Genomic DNA, 27,306 nt, shown 5'->3' with positions numbered 1-27,306 from the left:
TGGTTGACGTCATTGGTGCGAGTGTGTAGACAAGGATAGAGGAGATGAGCCATGGCAGCATGATGGACAAAAGCACTAACGTAATAAAAAATAGGATTATGATTAGCAGTATCACATGACATTGTCATGTCAATTTGTGAGATGTAGTAAAATCGACAGTAGAAGCGCCATTTTCAACAATTAGTCAAAGATTTATTGATTTTGGTGTGGGTATGGATTATGTGAAGTAGATGACAGCTCATCACCATTCTTGAAGCAACTCTTGACTTGATTAACCAGCAACATGGTCATGCAAATCCAATTGAAAGGGACTTAATACAGTTGTTGCCTAATCAGAAGTTGTGTCATAAAATAGTTGTCTTAATTCTTCTGTGTCTACATTTGTGAACATAAATGAATCTGTTGAGTGTTTTGCTTGCTCTAAACAGGCTGTCAAGCCCAGGCCAACCTTGAAGGTTTTTCTTTTCTCTTTTCATTTTTTTGTTTCCTCTGAACATGCAAATATTTTTGGTCAAGAATTTTGGAGCCCCTTATCGAACAACAAAATTTCAGACTAAAATGTATCCAAACTTTTGTAATTGACACATAATCATACAAGCAAAGAAAAATCCATCTAAGAAGTTTATGAGACAAACATAAAAGTAACCCTCTATTTTCTCTTCCTCCCTCAATGTCTTGTCTTGCAGTCAACCCCTCATGACTGGTAGAAGAAAAAGTGAAAACAGAGAACACTTGAAATAAATATAATCTGTCCTATTAATGTTGTCCAATGGCTTTGCCACAGCGTAAAGCATTAGAAGGAATGTCATATTCATTAGCAAAGCTGTGAACCGAAGTCCAGACCCTGAGATAGAGTTGTTGCCCAAGGTACTGCCTTTCCCATATTGCAGACCTCAAGTTCCACATGCCTTGGTTGTCCAAGGAGACCAATATAGTCGTCCAAGAGTTTGGATACACCTGCAAGAATATGCAATCACATTAGGAAAATAAAATTCAAAAAAAAAAATCATCTGAAATAGACATTAGAATCATCAAATTATTTCTTATAACATAAGGGTGATACTAAATTTCCCGACTAAATTGCGCGCTTTCCTTATCCCTGTGCTGACTGATGTAGTGAGAGGTACTTCATTAAGGATAATATGCAAATGGTCAATTTCTTTTGGGTTCAAAGAGAATAGTCAGATCCAGAGGATTGTTGCAGGAAAAGGACTAAACAGAGGTGGGCTAGTGATCAATGTTATTTGACTAGATAGTGCTCTTAGCAAATATGTTGACTGGATATGTGCATCTAGCACGATGCAGTATTTAAAGCTTCCAATAACACCAATGGCGTCTGTTGAGTTAATTTAACACAGTACTAGTTAAGTTGGACAGGGTCTAGCAATTATACTAAATGGGCTAAAGTCCTTCTATCAACTATCTGGTGTATTATAAATACAAATGCATGTGTGTGTGTGGACATTTTCTGGAACCTTCACTTTTTTCTGATTTAGGATGATTAGATACCCTCTCAAAGTGATTATCTCTGGTGAAGTTTCAACATCAGTCGAATGAACAAAACAGATTCCAAACGTTTGCAGTCCCTATGACTCTTACAGTAGCAGCTAAATGGGAGCGGCTCCCCTCCCATTTCCTCCAATTTTTGTTCAGATATATGACAAGTGGCCAAAATAAAATTCAAGAGTGACTATACTGCCATGTCAATCACCCAAGTAGACATAAGTAAATTAATGGTAGAATCTGTAAATCTCCACTTCCATCTCCCCATCTATCAGCATGAACCCACAAAACTCAGCAAATCTCAAACACTTCAAATCCCCAATTGGGAAACCAATCTGGCACCTTGTCCGCACGCTGCAACTCACCCAAAACGTCCTACTTTGTGCTCCACACCACTCCGCTCAGCACTCATCACAAGAAACCCAAACTCCGCATATATAAAAAGGGGAGAGAGAGCACTCACGATTTTGACTTATATACTATGCTTCCCCTTTTTATCTACTTCTTTTGCACAAAAAGTCAACAGCTTTTTTCTCTAGATGCATGCATCTACTCTTCAACTCTACATTCAACCACTTCTTTTCTCCATAGGATATAAACAAGTAAATTTTGTTAAGCTTGTGATTCCAGGTTGATGTATAGGTCAGAAAGGAGACTGGCATAGGGGGCAAGTTGATTTGTGGGAAGTTGAGAAGCACTTGTAAGGAGAAGAGGGGATTCTCAAAAGCTCTCTTAAAACTTGTAAGGGGAAAAGAGGGGCAGAGCCAGGCATTCCAGTTATGAACCAGAAAAATATGAACTGAATCGTACATCTAGATTCGTTTAATTACCTGAGCAGTATGTCTAGTCGAAGCATCAACTAGATTATAGCTTTTTCTGTTGGCTGGTGTCCACTGTCCGGAACCATAACTGCATTGTTGAAATAATAATTATTAGAACCTACTTAACTCACGAGAATTAAGACAAATGTAGCAAACTGTCTTACCCAACAACCCAGAAATCATAACCATCAAGATGCCAAGATTGTATGGTGTTTTCATTGTTTTGGAAAACAACTTCAAGAAAATCATGGAGGGATGCTGGCACAACAGAGGTAGCTATGAATGGAGGACCACTAGAGGGAAGCGACTGGATGGTATCTACGCTGAAGACACCGGGGATGTTGAAATAATCAGCAAGTTTCAGAGGGGTGTCAGGATTAATGTAGGAGACCCTGTTAACAGCGTAACGCTTCTTTCCATTTATCAAAGGTGCTGAATTGGCCAGCACAATTGTCTTTGTTGGAGTTATCCTCCCGTAATGGTATGAGCCCTGAGGATTAGGCCTCGCTGCACTTGCTGTCAAATTCCACCTTTAAGGAGAACAAATTTAGAAGGATCAAAACCAAATCATTATACTATAAACTTGTATCTCCAATTATTCTAAGACTTATTCTGCAAAAGGCTTCTTATTATCATACCTGAAGGTTCTGGCTTGCTGCATAGACCAGTGTATTTCGTAAGTAGGACCAGTGGGCAAGGGTCCAGAGACTGAGGTGTGAGAGTTTGTGTAGTGTAAAGCTGCACTTGCTGTAAGAACAGTCTTAGTAAATCGTGTAGATGCGACAATGTAGTAATCCTTTGGAGGCTGATTTAAGGTTACTAAGACAGCCACAGATTGGCCAACATGTACATCAAGAGAGTCGTAAATGTTTTGAACAGTATGAGATCCTTCAACCTCAACTAACTTCAATTTATGGCCTTGAATCCTGAAGTTCAATGAGGTTGACAAGCCCACATTTGAGATCCTGAACATATAGGTTTTGCCTGAAAGATTAAAAAGCAGATAGATGTTGGCAAAGCATTTTCGATAAGAGCATAAATAAGATTTACTCAGAGAACTAAGAATTAGCCAGGTGCTAAACTATTCTTCACTGAATCAAGAATATAGTCATTCAAATATTGAAAATGACCTTGATCACCGCTGAAGGTATTCTGACCCTGGCCATTTATAAGGACCCCATCAGGAAAGGGAAGAGATCTTCCTGAGTCCAAAAATTGCTGTAATGTCTGCAAATATCATGAAAATTTATGAAAAAGGTCTAAACAAGACAGGTATCGTCAGGAGCACTACAACAATGTAAATGTGCAACAGTCAACTATGTTTGGGTATCAGGTAGCACTAAACCAATGTTCCTAGAATGTAGAGAAGGTGGCCAACCTTCGCAATGAAATGATTGCCAGCCATTAAATGATCTAAAGACTAACCTACACACAAAAAATTCACCTTACCCTGTTTGATTGCTGAGATATCAGCAGAAAAGAAAAGAAAGACTCAGAAGCTTAAACAACCACTTCAGCCCAAACCTATAATAAGTCTTCTAGTTTTTTACCCAGTGATCTGAACTATCAAATGGAGCTCAAATTTCAGCCCAAGTAAAAATAAAATAGTAATGCCAAGGAAGAATGGCCCATTTGGTTCTAAGACAAGTGGAATGAACCATATCTAAAAAGCTTAACTATATAGCAGCTGTTTTACATGCAATGCTATTGTCACAGGGAAAGCATCTGTCTTGATTAGATTCACAATTCCTATTAAAATGTTGACATCCTACAGTGCTGCTTTGGCATATTCATAAATGATTGTAGGAGACTTTATTAACTGGAAAAGAATATTTAAGTACTAACATTTAACCATCTCTCAAACAGATGCACATAAAGAATGCCATTCCTATAAAGGATAGCAGCGTTCAATAAAATATTGTGAGTAAAAGCAAAGAAAAAAAATCCTGCTGACCTTATGGTTGGTTTTATACCAATCACCAATAAGCAAAGTGAAATCTCCATCAGGATTTGGAAAAGGGATTGGTATCTTAGGTCTCTCATACACATTAATTCCTCCAAACCCTCCAGCAGCTTTGTGCAGCAAAGTTGATGGGAAATATGTGTACGACCCAATCTGATCCTTAGTTTGAAACTTGTAAGTGTAGTTAGAGTTTGGAGGGATAGGGCAGTTGGTACCCAATACTCCATCTTGCCATGAGTTCTTCCTTTGTTTAACACCATTCCTGCTTGTCGTAAAACAAGTAATTAGTAAGCCACATTATTGATTTTAATGTCACACTCAAATAAACAGATATACAGCCTACAGGAAAAGAACAAGCAAAAGCAGATTTCAGATCATACTAGTAACAGTCCTTCAAACCAACCTACAACTAAGGCTGGCAATTTTTGACACCACTAGTGAACCCGAGACAACCTAACACGAAATTAGTGAGTCAAGGTGAGGGGTTTGTCCGCTTAATTAAATGGGTCAGGTTAGGGATGACCTATATAGTATTATGCTCATGTCTTGATACGACCCGAACTCGACAAGCAACACTAGAATTGGCAATTTTTGACACGACCTACAAACCCGATATGAACTCAACACGAAATTAGCGAATTAGGATTGGGGGTTAAAATTAACATATATAGTCTTGTGCTCATGCCTCGACACAACCAAGACCCGAATCGTAAACACAAATTGTAACTCCTACCTACAACATTAGTGCATCTCTCCATTCAATTTTACAAAGCTAAGCAGCAAAGTGGCATAGACCAAGTAGGAAAATAAAAGAAATTAAGGTTTTGAAACACCCAGGCACTTAATTGGAAGACTTTGGGAGCATAGAGTAAGGTAAACCATCAAAGAGGTCACTGGAATTCTATATATAGCATACTGAACTGTCATTGCAAAACATTAAAGGAAGAAAGATGGTGCTAAGCAGCTGAAACTTTCCGAATTAGACCAATCTTATTTCCTCCGTTCAATGTTCATCACTTATCAATTATATCTACTTACCAAAAGAAAAGGTACCAAATACATCGAAGAAACTATCAAAAGTGAAAGTTACTCAAAGAAGAAAAATTGTTGTCTTTCCCCACACTTCAAAATTAACAAATTAATAAGTTAACATTACATGGAAACGTACATTAGGCAAGTGGACAGCAGAAAAACTCACCATGTCAGCAGAAATGGCTGGTCCAACTTGTTGATGAGGTTGAGAATGATATTGTCATTAGTCACCACATCGAGTCTAGGACCAGGAAACTGGTTGTTGATAAGGATTACCTTCAAAAATCAAAGACTAAAACTTTAGAAGTCCGAATCCCCAATCTCTTAGATCTAAGAGAAGAAGAACGGTAAAATTACCAACCTGTTGGGGAACACCCAGAAGATAACGAGTCCCATAGGTCACAGTCCAGGTATAAAACCTATATGGGTCGTCTGCTTTCACCAGAGAAACACCCAAAACAGCTAAAACCCCACAAATCACATGGAGCAAGACTGCTTTTTCCATTGAATCTGCAAAGTTTGCCACTGAACAAAGCCACCATTAGTCACACATTACCAAAAATAGATTGTTAACTTCTTGAAGAGAAACAAATAAGAACCATTACCAGATAATGGGGGTTCTGTTGTTTTGTGTCACAGTGGAAATGGTGGCAGAGACAGACAGCCTTAAATAAGAGCAGCGCGGGAAGAAAGCTTCACTGGGTAAGTGTGAAATTTTCCTAGTACTGCGGCAATTTCCTTTTTCCCAGTTGGAATTTCTTTTTGACCATTTGTTCTTTTTATTAACCAAAAATGCCTGTTTTTAAGGTTGTACTGTGCTTGGATTCGGCGCACTCGACGCGTTTCCGCGTGATGATTAACTTTTGCTTCACAGTGAAGGGATTCCTCTCGAACACTCTCATTCATACTCAATTTCTTTCCTTTTTTATTAAAAAAAAAAAAAAAGATATCATTCATGAGTCATGAGTCATGAGTAGCGTAAATGCTAAAGTCACGGATGGACGGTTGAACCTTAAAGCCCCCTCCAATCTCGCCCTTAATTGCTACACCTAATTACTTTATAAATTTTCTTTACTAACCCTTTATATTTTTGTTTAATCATTTTTAAACTGAGAAGTTGGAATAATTATTTCCTCTTCCTCTTTTGTTTTTGGGGGATCAGCTCTTTTGGAAGAAAGTCCATGAAAATGATAATTATGGAGCTTATGATAAATGTCTTATTGGGGACAACATCCTTAAAACAAAGATACCTAGCGGATGAAGGATCTGATAAAAATATATTCAATTTTTAATTATAATATACTACATTTTTAATATGTAGCATTTTTTAAGCATTTCAATACCTAAAATCAACCAAAATTACAAAAAATATACACAATTAAATGCAATAAAATTAAATATTAACGATAAAATAACTTTAATTTATTTCGATTAAAATAGAAAAAAAGTCATGTTTCCTTATCGGGTGACTTGGTTGATAGGTGTAGCGCGCATGTAAAGTGTAAACCACCGAATGTCTTTCGTCACATGCAGGTCCGAAACTCACCGCTGGTCTAATTAATTTCATTTCGTTTTCTTGCCCTTTTGTTTTCCCTGCTTTCTGTTAGCTTTTGGAAATTACTGGATTGGCATTGGCAGCTTCTACGATGAATATGATTGTATCAAATTTGTTTTCTATGACAGTTTGATGGAAGTAATTACATGCTAAAAATACGCATTTTTATTATTCACAAGGCAGCTCAAGAAGTCAATGCTGCCCGTCTCATTGACAATTGAAGGCCTATAGTTGAACAGCTATGTTCAGCTCAAAGAGAGTTGACTAAAAACCCCGTCAGCAAATCAAAGCGAAGAGAAATCACATTAAGCTTGATTATTTATTTTCTAAGCAATCACCTAAGCTTGATTAATGTAAATAATATCCCAACCTTCCAACAACCGACGTGCATGTGATCGATCGGTATGATAAGACCCCCGGCCATGTGCTTCACAGCTAACCATATTAATTCCCCAATAACTCCCTCCACCGGACCACCAGTCCACCACAAGACATCAAAAATTTTGATAATAATTACAACGAAAGTCAACCATATATATGTTGGAGAAAATCTTAACCATTTGATCACACTTACTACTAAATGAACTATTAATCTTAACCATTAAATTGCACTTGATCTAATCCTGGGATTCGGTAGATCGATCATATTAACAAAGTCCAAAACGTATAAGTAAATTTATTTATAATTTTAAAAATCTTTTCAACAAACTAATCCCTAGGTAGAAATGTTGAACAGCTAGATATCGGAGGCGTTCGAGACATAGTACGAGAATTTTTTTTTAAAAAAAAAAATTATCTCGTTTGATAGTACGAGGATATTTGGTGTTTTTTTAATGACCAATTATAATAAAAGACTAGTACTTAATTATTTCGCATGCTTGTTGCACTACTTGTTTTCTTTTTATTTTTTAAATGGTAATTAGCGTGGTACTTACATTAATTAGGTCGGTGTGACCAATTCATCAAAATCTTGGAGGGAAATAAATTGATTAGTCTAAATTATCGCCAAATAGATTAACCTTAATTTATCTACATAATCAAAATGAGGGATTCAGCTATTTTAGTTGAAACTGCGACACTTAAGCCAGAAAAAAAAATTAAAATTAAAATTAAAATCGACATCTAATATATATAGAAAATAATTTTGTCGTTCGTCCAAAAAGGAATACAATTGGATTATCCTTAATTATGACTTAAAATGGCATCCAATTTCGATCTCCCTCTCTCTCTCTCTCTCAGAGAGAGAGACAGACAGACAGAGAGAGACAATGGTGGTGACTGGGTGGGGTCTGCAAATGATGGGCTCGTGAGCTAAAGGATTTTGATTTTTGACCTACACACAGACATGGGCACAACCATCATCACGTGCTGTTCATTGAACATGACTTTGAAAAGGACCCCAAACGGATGGGAGATCAAATTAAAAAAAAAAAAAAAAAACCTTATCTTGTTGAAAATGAATGTGAGAATTATATCAAGATCGTGTATTAATATCAGATCACATTTTGATTTCCACCAAGGAATCGAAAAGAACTCTTATTTCTTGCATGGCCATCTGAAGCACATTCACTAAGGAAGAAAAAACAGTACTCAAGCAATAAGTGATGTCTTCATTATGATGTTTGGTCGTGATGGAATTTAAGAGTTAGAGTGCAAGTAAAGTGATTATGGGAAACATAATTAATGGTGATCAATGCAAATTTTGTAATTGCTGGATTGGGTTGCGAGTAAATGCAAAATAAGTGAGAATTATAAGAGTGGCGTTGGCTTGGTGCTGATAGGAGAAGTGTCATTGGAGAGCTAAATTTTGTGACCCGAAGAATGAAGACTCATTTTCTTTTGCGTAATGATATATATATCACACTACTATCTCACTATAATAATATGACATTGCTAATTTATTATTAAATTTTTCTTTCTTTCTAAAAATGGATTGACAATGCCATGTCGACATAGTTAGATTATAATGTGATTTATATATTTAACATACACTACTATTTTCTTTTGTGCTCTTTGTGACTATTCTCCAAAGAGAAATGTGATATGCCATATCCACATTTTACTTTTATATCACTGAGATGATGTAATCGTGTATATCAGTCTTTAGAATTTGTTTTTAATAATAATAGTTAAGGGTTAATAAATACTGCCACATCAAACTATAATAGAATGAAATTTAAATAGGGTGTAATATATAGTATTGCTCTTCCCGAAAACCATGGGGCATCTCTTCTTCAAGTGTCGTTTCTCTCAAGTTCTATGGCACCTCTTTCCGTGGCCCCTAAACTTGAACTTTCTCTCCCATCTATCTATCAATATCTCACTGGATAGCTCTCACTGTTGACCTCAAAACAAACTGGTTTATACTTTTTGTGTAACCTCCCAAATCATTTTTAATATATATATTTCATTTGCCTATTAGTAGCCTTAACAACTGCCATTAGCCTTAATTAAGATCGACCATAGTAGCCTTAACAATTGCCATTAAAAGTTTTTATTCTCTAAAGCTTTTTATTGCAAACTTTCTTAATAAGAAAAGTCCCTATATGGAGCACGAATGTGAGAAAAGTTGTCTTATATTTTCCTTCCCTTCCTCTATATATATTTTAAATTTTTTTGACCCATTGCAAAAATAGCAACCACTAAGAGCATATTCAGCAATTTTAGTTAAAATAAGCAGTAAAAAAGTGTAAATTTTTATTTTAACTATTACTTTTTTTTATGCACACTTCGACAAATTCTCTATTTTTATTTAAATATTATTTTTCAAAAGTGAGAAAAGGAGGAGAGAGAAGAGGGAGAAAAAAAGAAATAAAAAATCTTAAAAGGAGCTACAGTAAACTTTCATTACTGTAGCAAATTTTCAAAGCTTCTTATTTTGAAGCATTTGCTCGACAGATATAGTGACTCATAATAGCTAGATAAATGTTAGATGTTCTGCTAGTATTCTTCTTGTGTCAACTTCGTCATAGATGAAAATTATTTTATGAGCCATATGAAGTCTATTGGAAACACTCTGTAATCTACTAAAGGTTGTCGCCTGAGATTTAATTCCACTATTTGAAAGGCAGTTAGTATCTTAAAAAATGATCAAACATAGAAATCTATAAATAAATAAATAAAGAACCTCAATTCTAAGATGTAATAGCCTCTTCTTTTGGAGAAACAATGAAGGTACTAAATCTTTTACTAAGAGAGTCTTATCAAACTGATGTGTAGTTCATTAATTAATACTCATTACATTTATTTTAATTAATTGTTTTATTTCTTTCCAATGAATGAGTTACACAATAGTTTAGTAAGCCTCAATCTTTGTAAACAATTTGGTACTCCTAGCATTTATCCTTATGTTGCCATGTAGTTCTACTATTTCACGTATTATCAGTCCATGAATAAATACTCAATATGTCTTGCAAATAAACGACAATCATCAAAAAACTTGAATGATTCATTGATTCATCTATTGCCTACTGAAACAACAACATCCAAACGACCACGATTCACCTGTCGATTTCTACACAGAAAATGTGGGCCGGGCTTCCCTTAAAGTTTGAATGTCTCTAACTCGGGCCTGATATTGTACCCATTCTGGTCCGCACTCTGTAAAATTCTTGGGCATGCATTCAGGTAATAATTTATTAATGACTTGAAGATTATTGTCCATGACGGTTAAAGAGTAATGCTAAGACTTATCTTTTTATATATTCTTCTAAAGTTGATAATGTTTTTAACAGATAGGACTTTCAAAATCATCATTAGATTAAAATTCAAATATAATTCATCTAAAATTTAATAGTAATTTTAAAAGTCATATCAACTTTAGAAAGATAAAAAAAAAAAAAAGAAGATGATCCCTATCATTATTCATCCGTTAAGTGTATAGATCGGAATATCAATCTGCACACAATTTGGACAGCCTATAGGGACGGGCTGCTGTTTATACTTATTTTATTAGAGATAAATGTAAAAGTAGTTTGTATAGTTAGTCTAAATTATTGCTGTGTATAACAAAATAGTTAAGAAGTTATTGGAGATTTGACAGATTTCATTAATGTGATATGTCCGTATCAATAAAATAATGACACATATCATTTTTAATAAATAAAATATAAATATGTAAAAATAAAATATTTAAACTTAAATTTTTTATTTTATTTTATTTTTTTAAAAAAAGATACACATGGATGCGCCATGTGTTGTTGCGTGCTCAATATACGTAGCCAGCTGAAGGTGCCACAAGCCCTGCAAGGCTTCCACGTTTCCTTTTACTCCGCACGTGTAGCCCTAAAAACCACTCTGAATATATACTAGCCATGCACGCTTCACCGAAACCAATTCAATAAAATTCCAAAAAAAAAAAAAAAGTAGTGCGTATAACACGTCTCCCATCTTCATTTTCAGCTTCATTTCGATCTTCAGACATGTCTAGTAGTACTTCATCACAATCTTCATTGCCCGCGTCAGGTAATTAAGCTTTCACTTTTCTTTAATGTCCCCTACACGACAACACTGATTCTGTTTTCGCACAGACGCTCTGAGAGATATAATCCTATGGAGGAGAAAGAAGCAAAGTGTGTTGGTTCTCATAATTGCAACAGCAACATGGGTGCTTATGGAAGTCTATCACTTCAACTTCATCACTGTTATTTCTTGGGCAATCATGTTCGTTGTTCTTTTACTTTTCCTTTGGGCCAATATTCTCAAACTTCTCGGCAAGTAAGTTCCTCCTCCAATCAACTCCTTTCTCTTTTCCTTTTGAATTGGATACAAAGCCAAATTGTTGAGTCCTTGATTTATATCATCAGAGATCCGCCAGAGGTGTCGGGGTTGGAAATTTCAGAGCAACGGGCATTTGAGATGGCGAATATGATTCGAGCATGGATGGAGGAAGGAATCCGATGGATGTTCCGCGTGAGTGCAGAGAGAGAGTGGTATGTCTTTGCAGGAACCGTTGCTGGTTTGGGGTTACTCTCCTATGTGGGAACTCTCAACGATCTCCTAACACTTATTTACACAGGCCAGTAATCTCTTTCACTCTCGCATTATTCTCCTGTCTAATCACTCTCTCTCTCTCTCTCTCTCTCTCTCTTTCAACTTTAAAGTGGGGATTTGGTATTATTGCAGGAATTGTAATGGGCATGACTGTTCCAGTATTATATATGAAGTACGAGGATAATATAAAGAGGCATGGGGAGAGGGTGAAGGGGCAAGCCAGAAGATTCTATGACAAGGTTGATGAGAAGGTGGTAAAGAACATAAAGAACAGGGTTGTCGTAGAAAAGGAGGAGGAGGAGAAGGTTGAATAGTTGCTTTACTCGCATAAAGGACGTGTATGTATATATCTTCTTTAATTACGTTATAATTAGCAGCTTTTTGGCTATATATTGATTCCTCATGTAATTTAATCTCGTTTTGTATAAGGATGTAATTAATTAATTATGAGATGGTTTGTAAGCTTAGTCAATATGCATAGGATAATAGGAAGGTGTCGTCTTTTCACCATATTTTGCCTGATTGTAATGAAGAGCCAATGGTAAAATTTTGTGGACACCAAGAAAGGAAGCAATTGCCTATGATTATTATTATTATTTTAAAATGAATATTATCATTGAATTGATAAAAGAGTAGGAAATGGAGCATCAAAACTCCATCAACAATCACAAGATAGAGCTAATTGCTCAATTGAAACTATAGTTGTATCTCTCCATATTATATCACTGACATCTGTTGTAGCCACTTTCACAAACTGGTGTGCCGCCTCATTTGCTTCCCGGTAAACAAAACTATATACATTTCTACCTTGAAAAGATAGTAAAATACGCCATGTGCCTATGATTATGAATATGTAAATAATAATTCAATTTGGTAAATGTTATCCTTCTCAAGATATATTATTCTTCAGACGGAATTAAAGAAAATTACTTGAATCCCAATTTAAAAAAGAAAAACTTTATTCCTACATGATGGATTAATTCCTTTTATATTTCCACTCGAAAATAGTAAAATTAGACTAGTAAACGGTATACGGTAAACTGCAAGACTCAGTCGGAGTCGTCGGACAAATAGCGGAAAGATTCAAAGCGCACTACTGTGTAGGCCAGGGAAGAATAGGACCGAGCCGAGTCCATCGTTTCGCTTTTCAGTTTGTTCCGTAGGTTTTCCTGCGACTTGTTTCCCAGATACAGATCAAATGTAAATTAATAGACATTTGATTATTTGAATTATTATTTAAGGATAAATATAAAATTGATTTTTGTGGTTGACCTAAATTACAAACCACTCAATTTGGTATAAAAAATAATAATTTATAGGCTAAGTAGTTGGCCTAAATTACAAATCACTTTCTGTAGTATAAAAAATAATTTATAGGTCCTGATCGATCAAGGTATGTTAAAATAACAGTTTATTCATTGAAATCAATTTTCATTAAGTAAATTAACAAAACTTTGCGATGTTATACTCAATAAAAACGCGGCATGTGTTATTATTAATTTCTTACTTTAAAAAATAATAATTAGAATTTTTCAAATCATTTTACGACGCCAGCTAAGATTACACGTTAGCCATCACTCCATGTCGTATTGTTACAGTAAATGAACCTAATCTTCTTATATCCCCAAAATTTTACTCCGTTCGTAATCCGGCCTTATCTTCATCTTCCTCAGCCGCTTCATAAAGTGCAACCGTCAAATTCTCACAAAATGCTTACAAATCGTGGCGAGAAAGATGAAAATGAGGGAGGGTTATGCACGGAGTAAAATATTGCAGATAGAAGAGATTATGTTAATTTACTGTAGCAGTATGATGTAACAAAGTAACGGATTCTATTAAGTTATTTAACGAAGATTGATTTTTTTTTTAATATTAAAAAAAAAAAATTGGCCACCCCTTGGTTTTAGTTTTAGGGTTTTTTTTAAGAAGTTTTAGTATTTTTTGTTTTTATTTTACTAGTGGTAGTTTTGTTATTGGGAGGACCATTGACAATGTTTTGATAGTTTAGAGAGGACATTGTTACAATTGAAAGTTTAAAGTTGACATTATCAATTGGGTGATAATTTAAGGGGAGTATGTGAACTTACCAAAAAAAAAAAAAATGTGTAAGAAAGTAAGATTGCATAGCATTAGTCTTTTTTAAAACGCTTAAAGGTGGAACACTCGATGAGGCAAAGCACACGTTCTAGAAAAGATTTCCTAGGCACTATTCTTTCAAAGCAATTATATGTTTAATTAAAATAGAAAGTGAAAGAATAATACTATTTAATAAGCGACCATCATAGATGACGTAATATGAGTTCTTAATTTAATTTAATATATATATATTACAGGCCAGACACGTATCCTATTCTTCTCGATGTCCCATTTCGATAATGTTTTTCTTCAAATTAAATTATATAAAATTCTACGAACCAAAGTCGAAGCTGCATATATGGAAACCAACAAAATTGCAAATTTCCAGCTGTGAACATTAATTCTACGAAGCGAACTCGAAGCTGCATGGAAACCATCCAAATTGGTCTCCATAAAATGGAGGCTCGTGTTGGCAAAAGATAAAGCGATAGATCGAGCATATGGCAGAAGCTGTCATATTACAGGTAACTCTGGAAGCAGTAGCCAGAAATCTTTTAGAAGCTGTATCGGAGGCCAAAGAGAGAGCCTTTAGATTCGATGCCTTGCTGGCAGATCTCGAAAGCACAGTCATACGCCTACTTCCCAAGATCGCTAAGATCGAACGGCTAAACCGAGAGTTGGGAGAATCGCCCAAGGATGAAATCCAAAAGATTAAACAAGTTTTGGTGGATGCGAAGCAGATTGTTTGCAAGTGCTCCAAGGTATCTTGCTGGGACTGCTGCAGAAGGGACAGATACTCCAAGAAGCTGCTTCAACTCCACGCCGCACTTCGTTGGCTCATCGAAGTTGAACTTCCGGTTGGGCAGTCGGAGGATCTTATGCGGATCCTGCTTGAGGTGAAGCGCATTCGTCACACCAATATTTCTGCGTATTTTCTGATTCCCATGTTGTTGAATAGGGATAGATTTGATAATGATGGTATTCCCAGAAGTGGGGCGACAGAGGAGGATCAGGTGCCAGCGGTTTCTGGGTTCAAGAGGATTGTCCCGTCATCAATACCAACTCTTATCATTTCGCTTTTGAGTTTGTTCCGTGGGTTTCCCACCAAGTGGTTTCACAGATACAGAATTCTAAAAACATATTGAATACAAAACTACATTAATAATCCGACTAATTCTACAAGTTATTCTCGTGTATTTATTTTTGTCTCGTAATTTTTAAAATTACCATTTGTGTCCTATAATCTGAACCGTTGAAGGAGTGCGGCAGGTAACCTTAGAAAATTGTGGTTTGATTAAATTCTATCAGTTTTCTTTTGTATTTTTATTTAAAGTTGTTGAACTCTAATTATAAATTATTACGAAATTTGCATTCCCAAATATTTGTGTGTGCCAAGTGCCAACTCATGGGGGTACACATAGTCATAGCCTTGAACCTTATTTCCTTCCCTGCTATCTGTTTCCTTAATGGCGAACTTCGAGTTTCTCTCTTCTTCTCTAATTTTTCACCCTGTGGGACCCTTTCCCCACAATGACTTTGTCCATATGACGTGGGGCTTTCTAGATGGTTCAGCTGGCCACTCGTGCTTCAAAGCTAGAAATACGTAGGACCAAGAAGCAGAGAAACTTATTCAAATTGAAGTTGCTTACTTTTCCCATGCTAAATGTGGATTCTTTGTTTGAATATTGAATCAAATGGGCTGCGGTTCAAGTATTCAATGCCTCTAAAATTTATGGGAGTGCAAAATTTTTGTGCACACATGACTGCCTAGTGGACTGTTTTTAATTTAGCGTTTGGAAGCTTTCCCAATTCCTCTCATTTGTTCTCTTCTATTAACAGTAGAAAGAAGTACTGATAACAATTGAAGCCCAAAAATCTGAGGATTAATGTTTTAATTGTATCTTATATAAATAAAGTTTTCCTAAATAGATTGTGATCGGGTGCAATGAAGCTGCCCAAGACACCAAAGCCCCACCTTGCAAGTACCTGAGCATTCCAAGCCCTACCCACTTGAGTTTCTGCCTGATCAATGGCTAGTATTCAATGCTCTTTCACATGAGATTGTTCATTTAAGCTAAATAAAACTGGTATTAGAGAGAGTCCCTTCTCATTGCCAGATGCCTCTGTTTTCCACTACATTTTAATGGAAAAATAAAAAATTTCGCATCCAAAGGTGACCTGATCATGAAAAAATCAGGATTACAACCAGTTTCTTGTAAATACAGAAGAACTATGTTTAGAGGCTGCAAAGCAGTAAAAGGTGACCTGATGAACTCACCAAAATTCAAGTGTTTAAAGATAGAATTATTGAATTAGGGTTGAGTTTGGGGCAGGCAATTATATTTGACGAACAAGAAATCACCCAAGCTTGTTGCATGAGGCACTTGTTTGACTGTGGGTGCAGCTATATATACTTCCCACCACTCGAGATGCTCACAAGCACCCCAAATAATGAATCCAGAAGAACTTATGGAAAACGCACAAGTAGCTAGATAAGAATAGGACCGAGTTGGGCCATGGTCATTGACTCGTTATATATTTCCAGCGAACATATTTCTAAGAAGCGAGGTCGAAGCTTCTTGGAAACCAACCAAATTGCTCTCCCTCCACACATTTTCAGCGAAGATAATTATAGGAAGCGAAGTCGAAGCTTCTTGGAAACCAACCAAATTGATCTCTATAAAAAAAATCATTGTAAAAGTCAATCAAGGCATGCATAGTAGAGAAAATGGCAGAAGTGATAGTAGGGATAACCCTGGAAGCGGCAGCCAAAAATCTTTTAGAAGCTGTAACAGAGGCCAAAGACAGAGCCGTTAGATTTGAAGCCTCGCTCGCAGACCTCGAAACCACAGTCAAACGTCTACTTCCCAAGATCACTAAGATCGAAGAGTTAAGCCAAGAGCTTGGAGAATTGCCAAAGGATGAAATCCAGAGGATGAAACAGTTGTTGGTTGAAGCGAAGCAGCTTGTTTCCAAGTGCTCGGAGGTAGCTTGCTGGAACTTCTGCAAAAGGGACAATTACTCCAAGAAGCTCCTTCAAGTGCGCGCTGCACTTCGTTGGCTCATCGAAGAGGAGTTTCCGGTTGCGCATTCAGAGGATCTTGTTCGGATCTTGCATGAGGTAAAGCGCATGAGTAGAAATTCTGTTTTCTGTTTTCTGTTTCACGTTCACATATTCCATCTGAGTAGAAATTCCGTCGGAATGGGTTTGGGTGATCAGAGCCAGAGAGATATTGGTAATATTAATGATAATGATGGTATTTCCAAAAGTGGCCGGACAAAGGTGTTGCCGCCTGACATGCCTGTGGTTTCTGGGTTCAAGAGGAGATGGATCGTTTCTCTTTTCGGTTTGATCCGTAGGTTTCCCTGCGAATGGCTGTAGTAGTTTCATTTTTGTGCCGCTAGCTGTTTCTATGGAAGAGACTCATGCTCAGAGCCACGAGTTTAATTTGTGTCTTATTAAAAATAATATAACTATTAAAATTACTATTAAGTTTATTGATTATTATTAAATTTTGATTATATAGAATGAGACTTATGTTCTGATACTCATAAGTCTCCATGACTAGACTCATCGGTCTAGTCATTGTGGGTCTCCATGGTTAGAGATATTTTTTTATTTTTTATAAAAAATTAATTGAATGACATAATTGTATTTTCATACTGGATATTTTATTGTCACGTGATTTTTTTTTTTTGTTAACAAGTTAACAAAAATGCTAATTAACGGACTGACAAAGTAAAAGTATTTGATAATGTGAGATATGATGGTCAATTATAAATTTTTTAAGTTATCGGAAAATTGGCGAGAGTAAATATAGTTTTTCCAATATAATTTGTCGTCGATTTGACTGAGAGGAAATGAACACCCTTTTTTTTTTAAAAAAAAAAAAAAAAATTCTTATAGGAAATGAACACCCTTGATGCCGATGACTAATTATATTCTATGTTTGGCAACGGTTTTAATTTAAAACAAAACAAAACAAAAGAACAAAAATACCAAAACACACATTTTCAAATATTTAACAAACAATTCACTTTTCAAAGCATGACGTTTTCCCAAAAAAAAAAAAAAAAAAAAAAACACCGAACACTACACACTTTTTAGAAAACAAATTCAGACCGAATTTTCTTTTAAATAGGATTAGAGAAGTACATACTTTTTAAATAGAATTTCCTTTAACTTTATTAATATTATTAAAAATGCATGTGCTTCACACATGTTTAAATAATATATGACACTTTTATGTATTAGGTTGGAGGAAAAATTTGTTCAAACTTCTTTTTAAAAAGCATGTGCTACATTTCCTACCATTCGAGATGCTCACAAGCAGAAGACACATAAAATAAGCAAAGAGGCACTTGCATGAGGCACTTAATTAATATTCACGCATTCTCTCTTATATGTGGGTTCAAACTCTTCTTAACAAGTGAGGTCTAACACACTCCTCCTCAACAAGCGAGACACAACATGTAAAATATTTAACTGAAATGAGAGTATTTATGGAGTCAGATTTTGAGTTCATAACCTTTCGCTCTAATACAATGTTAAATCACCGCTTATCACATAAGCTTAAACTTGTAAAAAATGGTAAATTTAATTATTTAATTAATATTCTAACATTCAAAATGTTAATTTTGTTGGGAATAATGGTCTCCTTACAAAACATGAAAGAATATCATAGATGGATTATGAGGTGTATTACATAGGACTGGTATGGAAGGATATTTTGGCCACAAAGGAGCTCTAGTAAGGCTAGTGCAACTACACAATTTTTATTCTGTTCTTTTTATTCCAGATTGAGGAGAAAGCAAGAAAAAAATAGCATTACATATAATTTCTTCAATCTAATATCATTATCTAAAAAATTTAAGCCGATAAGAAATAATGAATTTGATCATTTGTTTAATATTCTAACAAAAATACAACAATTGGTTCCCTCGATCTATTGGTGTAAACATTAAGGATGTCCAGGATTGGACAACTTCTAGCAGCCTCATGAAGCAGCAACAGGTCTAATAAGGAAAAAAAAAAAAAAGAAGAGAGGGAATAATCAAAAATATCACAAACACCCGAAATAATGAATCCAGAAGAACTTGTGGAAAACGCACAGCTTATAGAAACACCATTCCACTTATCTTTCTGACATCATGCAGAAATGCCTCATGGATCGGTAGGTGCCTTGAATTACCAATAGTCTCCACATGAACAGCTTCCATCCTTGAAAGTATGGAACCGATTTGAATCCCTCACTATTATTTTTCTTTGAACAATCTTCGAAATAAATTTAATGGCAGTGTGGCAATCTACACAAGTTCTTAAATTCTTAAAAACCTTGATTGTCGTACCGGGTGGAGTTGAAATGATTCCAAATGCAACCGCAAGCTTCTCACTATGGTAGGAGAGATTTTGCTCCTTCTGCTCCTCCTCAACATCATGTAGCACAAAATTTGTGTCAGGGACATATCCTTCTTCCTTCATCCTCTTTGACAACTTCCCCAAAAAGATGTGTATTTCATCCGATTTTGGGTGGGATTTATCTCCCACTAAGAATACATGTACCTCTCTCTTGATCTCAATCCAACTCAAACCTGGCTTCTTTACCACTCCTTTGTTATCCATAGCCTTTCTAACCTTTGCCACCTCACTCCACATCCCAGAAGTAGCATAAATGTTGGCCAGAGTAATATACGTAGCTGGATTCTCAGGCTCTATCTCAAATAATGCTTCAGCAGCTCGCTTTGCCAGTTCAAGGTTTCCATGAATTCTACAACCACCAAGTAAGGAAGCCCACAAGTATTTATCGGGCTTCATGGGCATTTTATTAATAATATTCTCAGCTTCTCCAAATCGGCCAGCTCGGGCCAATAAATCAATGATACAAGCATAATGATCAGCTGTATGTGTTAACCCATGTTTTTCTTTTATTGAGTGGAAGTATTCAATTCCTTTATCCACAAATCCAGCATGGGTACAAGCAGAAAGAACCCCAACAAAAATAATGTGGTCAGGCTGAGTACCTGATTTGAGAAGCAACTCAAAAAACTTAAGCGCCTCATTCGGTTGACCATTCTGAGCATATCCAACAATTAGGGAAGTCCATGAAACTAAATCTGGTCGAGGCACCCCCTTAAACACCCTCTTTGCATTCTCAATATTCCCACACTTCGAATACATATGAACAAGAGCACTTGCTGCAAATGAAAAGGGATCAAACCCTATTCGAGTCATGTACCCATGTACCTGCTTGCCCAGGTCCTCTGCAGCATGATCAGCACAGGCATTTAAAACCCCAGCAAATGTAAACTCATTAGGTCTAATCCCCGATCTCATCAACTCCGAGAACAAAGCAAATCCCTCTTCCCTCCTCCCATCCTCAAAGTATCTACCAATCATTGCCGTCCATGAAACAACATCTCTGTCCACCATCTTGTCAAAAATGCGCCTAGCCTCCTCAATACTCCCACATTTCCCATACATATCTGATAAAGCACTCCAAACCACCTCATCTGAATCCAATCCGATTCTCATTATATAACCATGAATCTCCTTGCCAGTACGTAATGTTGGAATCGCTGCGGAGGCGGCAAGAGCACTAGATACCGTGAACTTATTCGATTTTGAATTCTCATGTCTTAACATCATCCGGTACAATTCCAAAGCCTCTTTAGGCTGGTCATGGCGAACATACCCTGAGATCATTGCAGTCCAAGAAAAATTATCTCTTTCGGGCATTTCATCAAACAATTTTCTCGACTCTCCAAGCTTCCCCATTTTTGCATACCCACTAATCATTGTATTCCAAGAACACAAATCTCTTTCACCCATTTCATCGAACAATTTTTGGGCATCCCCAAGACTCCCACATTTCACATACATATCCAGAAAACGATTACAAATGAAAACCCCGGGTACGAACCCGGAGGCTTTGGTATGAGCATGAACCTTCTTGCCCTCTTCAAAAGCACGATGCTGGAGACAGAGCTGTATGAGGTTTGAGTATACCGAAGCAGTGGGTCGGTCAATTTGGTCAAGCAACTGCACCGCTTCTCTTAAGCGCTTTTGTTCGCAGAGAATGTGTATGGCTTCTTTGAAATTCTTGTTTTCGCATAACCTGGATATGAGAGAATCTTTGGTGTTGGACTTGAAGAAAGTTTTCTGAGAAAGAGGTTGTTTATTCAGCTGGGATTTCTGAGAGGAGTAAGCGAAAGCTCTCTTGGAGGATAACTGAGACAAAGAATGAGAAACTTTGAAATTCAGAAACTTCATTGTTGAGAGAGTAGCCGTAGCAAGCACAAGGAGCGGCGTACGGTCACATTTGCTCACGAAGCCCAAAAAAAAAACAAAAAAAAAACAAACAAACAAAGAAACAAACATACTAAGCGGGCGAAAATTGAAACTGGGCTTTGAGAAAGTGGCATTTGTTAAGCAAATAAAAAACACGTCATTAAAAAAAATAAGTGCTTCTTTCTTACATGTTAAATAACACACGTCATTGAAAGAAAATTTCTCTCGATTTCTTTAAGGATCAGGTACTCGGACTCTAAAAAAAAACTTTATTAATGCTTTATTTGTGTTAATTACTAGTTCTTTCAAAAGCTTAAGTTGATATAAAAAGGTAAATTTAATCTCACTTAATCATTAGTTTAACACTCTCCCTTACGTGACCTAACACGTAGAATATTTAATTTAAATGGAGTGATTTGACAAAATCAAGATTCGATCTTAGAACTTTTAATTTTGATACCATGTTAAACTATCAGTTATCTCAAAAGCTTACTTTAAAACAATTAATAATTCAACAATATTTTAGTATATAAAGCTTAAGCTACACAATTTCAACATTCTAAACACCCTATCACTAATACTCTTATTATAGAGAGCTCTTCGTCTCTGTCCCTATTGACTCCACTGTCGAAGTTCTTTCGGTTCTCCAAGGCCGGAGGACTTCTAACTTCTTACCTTTTTGTTCCGTACACAACCGTACTCATCCCCGACCGCTTTCAGATAGTGTTCATAGCTGAATGATTACTCGCTATCTGGCTTGAAAAGGTGGCCCGAAGCTTCCTCTCTCAGCAAGCAAGACGAGAGAAATAACAAATTGAAGAGATCAAGAAGAAAAAAAGATTTATTAGATTGGATTTAGTGTCAATTGAAACCATCGAAGGCACTAACTAACAAGCTGCCGGCCTTCAATAGGTAGTCATGCATGAAGATGTGAAGGAGATGTAAATCATATTCTTAGCCGTTTGCATGGGCCGGCTGAGCCTAGTTGTGTTACTTGTGTAGGTAACTGACCGAGGAGGAGGAAGCAGCTCTCTTCATAACTCATGTTTTGTCTTTACATCGACTCTGTATATTTAATCTTGACCGTTCATTTCCTTTATGACGGTTGATTTCCTTTGCGGGAGATGTCCTGTTATATTAATTTACTACTGAAAGTCTGAAGCACGATCCCATGTTCGATATACCATTACCAGCCACTTCAACGACTTCATGTCTGACAGCTGGCAAGATTCGAGGAAGATTTCAGAGTTAACGCGACTACATATACAATATATATTGATTCTTCTTCCATCTAATGCCGTTGCTTCACTTCTACGCGGTATCAGAGTCGGAGCTTGGAGGTTCATGGCATGACATTAACATATATTTCTTATTACGTTGCAGAGTAAGGTATAAATCGATTGCCTTTGCTTCTTTTCTTCCCCATATATCTCTGATTACGTTTGTTTATATTTTCTAATTAGATTCCAAAGATGATGGATACAAGATCTTTTCCTTCCCTCTAATTATTTTCTACGGAGAAGCATATAATATTCTCTCGTTTTTTTTTTTTTTTTTTTTTTTGAGATTTATTTTGTTTTCATTTTCTGCTCTGTTACCCTCATCAGCGCCAAAAAAACAAATCGGGCTAGTTGAGTATTATTGTCATTGTTCTCTTGGCTTGGTTAACAAAGATATTGGGCACAAAATCTTTGGTTTCCTTTCTTTAATTATCACATATTGGAGCTTTTGGGTTTGTTGGCGAAGCAGAGAAATGGCAGATGCTGTTCTGGGAGCAGTACTTGGAGAGGCATTTTCGCAGTTGTTTGAAACAGTTAAGGATGTGGTAAACAAAGCCCGTATGTTCGAATCCATTCTCACGCAGCTCCAATCCACGCTAGCTTCTTTGGTGCCATTGGTTGAAGAGATAAGACGGTTAAACAGAGAAGTGGGTCACCCAGAAGAGGAAATAAAGAGCTTGATCAAACATATGAAGAAGGGAACGAAGCTCGTTTCGAAGTGCTCGAAAATCAGTTGGTGGAACTACTGCATGAAATCCCAGTACGCGGGCAAACTCTCCGAGTTGGACGAGGACATTGGCAGGTTCTTTCAGGTTGATTTGCAGGCATGGAATGCCAGGAATGTGTTGGAGACTTTGGCGAGGGTGAATGCTATCGGTGAGAATATGAATTTGTTCGCGAGGAATGGTGGGATGTCATGCGCTGTTCCCGGACCCCCTGAATTTATTGTCGGGTTGGATGTGCATATGAAGCAGTTGAAGATGCTGCTGCTGAACGAGGAGGTGTCGGTGCTTGTCTTGACTGCTCCTGCAGGATGCGGGAAGACCACAATGGTGAAAATGCTTTGTCAGGATATGGATATTAAAGGTATTAAATAATTTTTTTTTTTTTTTTTTGAAAAACGTATAGTACATTGGAATTACTGCCATAAAAGAGTAGCAAAAGAAAAGAAATGAAAAACAATTTTCATATCAACATAATTGGTGGAATTGTTGCAGAATTTGCTTATTTCTTACTATTTGTTGGGATTGGATTTCGGACTTCCTTTCCTATGACTTCCTGTGTGCAAATGTTATCAGACATGAAATGGGAATTTGGTGGCAGCTTTCTAACTACAATATTGTATTTGGATAGGCAAATTTAAGGAGAATATTTTTTTCTTCCCCGTCTCAAAAACCCCAAACCTGAAGGTCATTGTAGAAAGACTATTTCGTCATAAGAATAATCAGGTGCCTGCTGACTTTCAAAATGATGAAGATGCAATCAACCAGCTGGAGCAACTGCTGAAGCGAATTGAAGGTTCTATATTGTTGATCCTGGATGATGTCTGGTCTGGATCAGAATCCCTTATTGAGAAGTTTGAGTTTCATATGCCAAATTACAAGATTCTTGTGACTTCAAGAACTGCATTTCCGAGGTTTAGCTTTACATATAAGTTACAACCATTAAATGATAAAGATGCAATGACTCTTTTTTGTCACTCAGCAGCCCTGCAGGATGGAAACTCTTCGATTCCAGATCAAGATATCAAAAAGGTACTTTATCAGCCTATGATATATATATATATATGAAATATGCTTACTGTTATCTGTCATTCTACTTTTTGGGAAATGTATGTATATGAGTGAAAAATAATACATGATACCATAGCTACCTTCCAAAACCGTGTTTGAATAATGCTTGCTTGTTTTGTTTCTTATACACCATTTGTCCCCACAACATAAGTGAATGAAGAAAAAGTATTATTCAAACATGGTTTGTAAATATGACAACATGGTGGCCTTCATTTGCAGATACTGAAGGTCTGTGGGGGGTTTCCTCTGGCCCTTAAAGTGATTGGAAGATCACTCTGTGGGCAGTCAGCAGAGGCCTGCCACAGTTGGGTGAAGAAATGGACTAGTGGTCGTTCTTCTATCCTTGATTCTGACAGCGATCTGCTTATTTGTCTCCAAAAGAGCCTAGATTTATTGGATGATGAGGTCATCAAGAAGTGTTTCCTGGATCTCGGTTTGTTTCCGGAAGACCAAAGGATCCCTGTTGCTGCCCTCATTGATATGTGGGCAGAATTATACGAACTAGATGAAGGTGGCATTGATGCCATTGCTAACCTACATGAAATTACTAGCCGGAATCTGGCTAGTCTTGTGGTCACAAGGTATTCCGGCTTTTTATTTGTATCATGTGATTTTCAAGTGGAAAGCCAATTACTAGAAAGAAGGAAAGTTATACTGGCTAGATTAACTAATGGAGGATTTCCACTATTATCTTTACCTTCATTGTGTTGATCATTTCTTTTACCTGTGTTATAAAAGTCTTCATTTTGATGCATAAGTCAAGGAAATAGATTTCATGTGAAGACTAAAGAATATGAAATCTCTTCATAACATCTAATTTTTGCTCATTTTCCAGGAAAGTTGCGAGTGATGTTGGTAGCTACTACAGTGAAGACTTTGTCTTACAACATGATCTTCTTAGAGAGCTAGCTATCCATCAGAGCAACCAGGAGCCAATAGAACAAACGAAAAGACTAATTATTAACATAAGTGGAAACAATCTTCCCAAGTGGTGGACAGAACAGAAGCGGCAACCTATCAGTGCACACTTCATGTCTATCTCAACTGGTCAGTTCATCTTTCTCACTTTCAAAAAGCCTCACACACACATGCTGTGATCAATAAAATAGTATTTGGTTCCTTGTCACAATGTGTAGGATATTGTTTGCAGATGAAATGTTCTCGTCAAGTTGGTGCAATATCGAACCATCCGAAGTTGAGGTTCTAGTTCTGAATTTACAAACAAAGAATTACACATTACCAGAGTTTGTGGAGAAAATGGATAAATTAAAAGTTCTAATTGTCACGAATTATGGTTTCTTTCATGCTGAGTTGGGTAATTTTCAGCTGCTTGAGTCTGCTCCTTATCTAAAGAAAATCCGACTAGAGAAGGTTTCAATTCCTTCCCTGTGCAAGGTCCCAATACGATTGAGGAGTTTAAAGAAGATATCCTTGTTTATGTGTAATATTGGTCAGGCTTTTGGGAACTGTACTATCCAGGTTTCAAATGCATTGCCAAATCTAATGGAGATAAACATGGACTATTGCAATGATCTTGTTGAATTGCCTGCTGGGTTGTGTGATATTGTCTGCCTTAAGAAACTGAGCATCACCAATTGTCATAAGTTGTCATCACTGCCGCAAGGGATTGGAAAGTTGAGGAATTTAGAATTGCTAAGGCTTAGGTCCTGTACTGATTTGTGGGAATTGCCAGAATCAATCAGAAGTCTCCATGAGCTGAGCATTCTTGACATATCTGACTGCATAAGCATTACCAAGTTGCCAAAAACCATTGGTGGGTTGAGTAAATTGAAAGAGCTCCACTTGAAAGGGTGCATGAGAATATTGCGTAGTCAGCTCCCAGCATCAATCTTGGATCTTGAGCAATTGAAGCTTGTGATATGTGACGCTGAGGGGGTCAAGTTGTGGGACCCTATCAAGGAGTTACACACCGGTCTAGAAATAAAGGTGGCTGAAAAAGATATCAACTTGAATTGGCTTCCCATACATGATTTCTAACAACTGTTTTTGTTTGGAAAATGCGGAAGGCAGGATCAAGTATAGCATTCTCTTCCAATCTTTCTTTACTTCTTGTTCTGAAAAGAGAATGAAATTTAAGTGGATTAGTACACCCAACAAAAAAAAAAAAAAGGCTAAATTTGAGGGATTGCAGCATAGATATCATGATGTACCTTGAAAAAGGATAAGTCAATAAATATTTCATAAATTTCATTCAAAACAGGTCCTATAACACATGAAGTGCAAATGATTTTGGCTTTCTTATGCTTTTAACATAGAAAAAGTATGGTTTTTGGCTCTGAAAAATTCAATAATCTGATGTCACTCACAGATAACATCTGAGAATTAGATGCAGTTTGCGAGGGCCTCTAGCATTGAATGGCTAGTAATTTCAGTCCTATGTCATTTCCATGATTTCTAAATTTCATTGTGAAATGCATTCATTTTGAAATTTAGGGAGAAAAAAAAAAAACAAAAAACAAATAAAGGTAGCTTTTTTAATACAAGTCAAATACCAAGAAATATTTTGAACATCAATTTTAAATTAAAAGTTAGACTTTTTTTTTTAAAAATAATTTTGAACGAAGTATTTTACATTAAACAATACAAGCTATGGCTCCATTTACTTCGAAGTAAAATGATTTCCGTTGGAAAATTGAAACTGGGCTTTGAGAAAGAGTGGCATTTGTTCACTTTTTCTGCTATTTTTGCGCCACAAAAGAAGCTTCAAATTACTGAAAGGCAACACCATCCTAATCCCATTAAAACGTTTGAAGCGACCCATTTCATTATTTTTCTTAACACAAATTTCTTACAAATCTCTAATCTAGTTTCTACAAGTTGACAAGTTGACATGGGTCCCTAAATATATCAAAATCACAAGTGTTTTTTTACTAATTCGATTAAAAAGGATGTAAAAAACACGTCATTAATAATTTTTTTATTTTTTTATTTTTAAAGTGCTTCTTTCTTATAGGTTAAAAAACTCAAAATATTCATGAATAG

General features: G+C 36.3%; 5 protein-coding genes across 6 annotated transcripts; 3 read left to right on the top strand and 2 right to left on the bottom strand.

Annotated features, from left to right (window-relative positions):
* Positions 1-546: 546 nt before the first annotated feature.
* Positions 547-6,201, bottom strand: LOC132187422 (L-ascorbate oxidase homolog). Its single transcript, XM_059601726.2, has 9 exons — positions 5,925-6,201; positions 5,681-5,844; positions 5,486-5,595; positions 4,279-4,549; positions 3,455-3,551; positions 2,963-3,308; positions 2,489-2,854; positions 2,334-2,412; positions 547-957 (listed from the first exon to the last, which is right to left on the bottom strand). The coding sequence occupies exons 2-9, from the start codon at positions 5,822-5,824 to the stop codon at positions 757-759; spliced, it is 1,614 nt and encodes a 537-aa protein (XP_059457709.2). The 5' UTR covers positions 5,825-5,844; positions 5,925-6,201; the 3' UTR covers positions 547-756.
* A 5,036-nt stretch (positions 6,202-11,237) lies between these two features.
* RTNLB13 (Reticulan like protein B13) lies at positions 11,238-12,432 on the top strand. Its single transcript, XM_059603181.2, has 4 exons — positions 11,238-11,338; positions 11,404-11,590; positions 11,680-11,891; positions 11,999-12,432. Exons 1-4 carry the CDS (start codon positions 11,296-11,298, stop codon positions 12,178-12,180), a joined length of 624 nt encoding a protein of 207 aa, XP_059459164.2. The 5' UTR covers positions 11,238-11,295; the 3' UTR covers positions 12,181-12,432.
* Positions 12,433-14,442: 2,010 nt separating this feature from the next.
* On the top strand, positions 14,443-15,087 carry LOC148584781 (RPW8-like protein 2). The gene has a single exon (XM_088517267.1). The coding sequence runs from the start codon at positions 14,443-14,445 to the stop codon at positions 15,085-15,087; it is 645 nt and encodes a 214-aa protein (XP_088373393.1).
* Positions 15,088-16,059: 972 nt separating this feature from the next.
* LOC132188459 (putative disease resistance protein At5g66900) lies at positions 16,060-26,408 on the top strand. Of its 2 annotated transcripts, XM_088517388.1 has the most exons (6): positions 16,060-16,067; positions 22,980-23,596; positions 23,864-24,264; positions 24,523-24,884; positions 25,139-25,350; positions 25,454-26,408. In XM_088517388.1, exons 1-6 carry the CDS (start codon positions 16,060-16,062, stop codon positions 26,299-26,301), a joined length of 2,448 nt encoding a protein of 815 aa, XP_088373514.1. In that variant the 3' UTR covers positions 26,302-26,408. The 2 variants fall into 2 exon arrangements, with proteins under 2 accessions (XP_088373514.1, XP_088373513.1); XM_088517387.1 differs by lacking the exon at positions 16,060-16,067 and having other exon boundaries at positions 22,905-23,596; positions 25,124-25,350.
* On the bottom strand, positions 18,815-21,258 carry LOC132187660 (Pentatricopeptide repeat (PPR) superfamily protein). Its single transcript, XM_059602049.2, has one exon. It carries the CDS (start codon positions 21,210-21,212, stop codon positions 19,131-19,133), a length of 2,082 nt encoding a protein of 693 aa, XP_059458032.2. The 5' UTR covers positions 21,213-21,258; the 3' UTR covers positions 18,815-19,130.
* Positions 26,409-27,306: the final 898 nt, after the last annotated feature.

Source organism: Corylus avellana, chromosome 6 (assembly GCF_965113065.1).
Source record: "Corylus avellana chromosome 6, dhCorAvel1.hap1.2, whole genome shotgun sequence".
Taxonomy (NCBI): Eukaryota; Viridiplantae; Streptophyta; class Magnoliopsida; order Fagales; family Betulaceae; genus Corylus; species Corylus avellana.
Note: the sequence above shows the minus strand (reverse complement) of the source record. Positions and strands in the feature narration are given on the sequence as shown.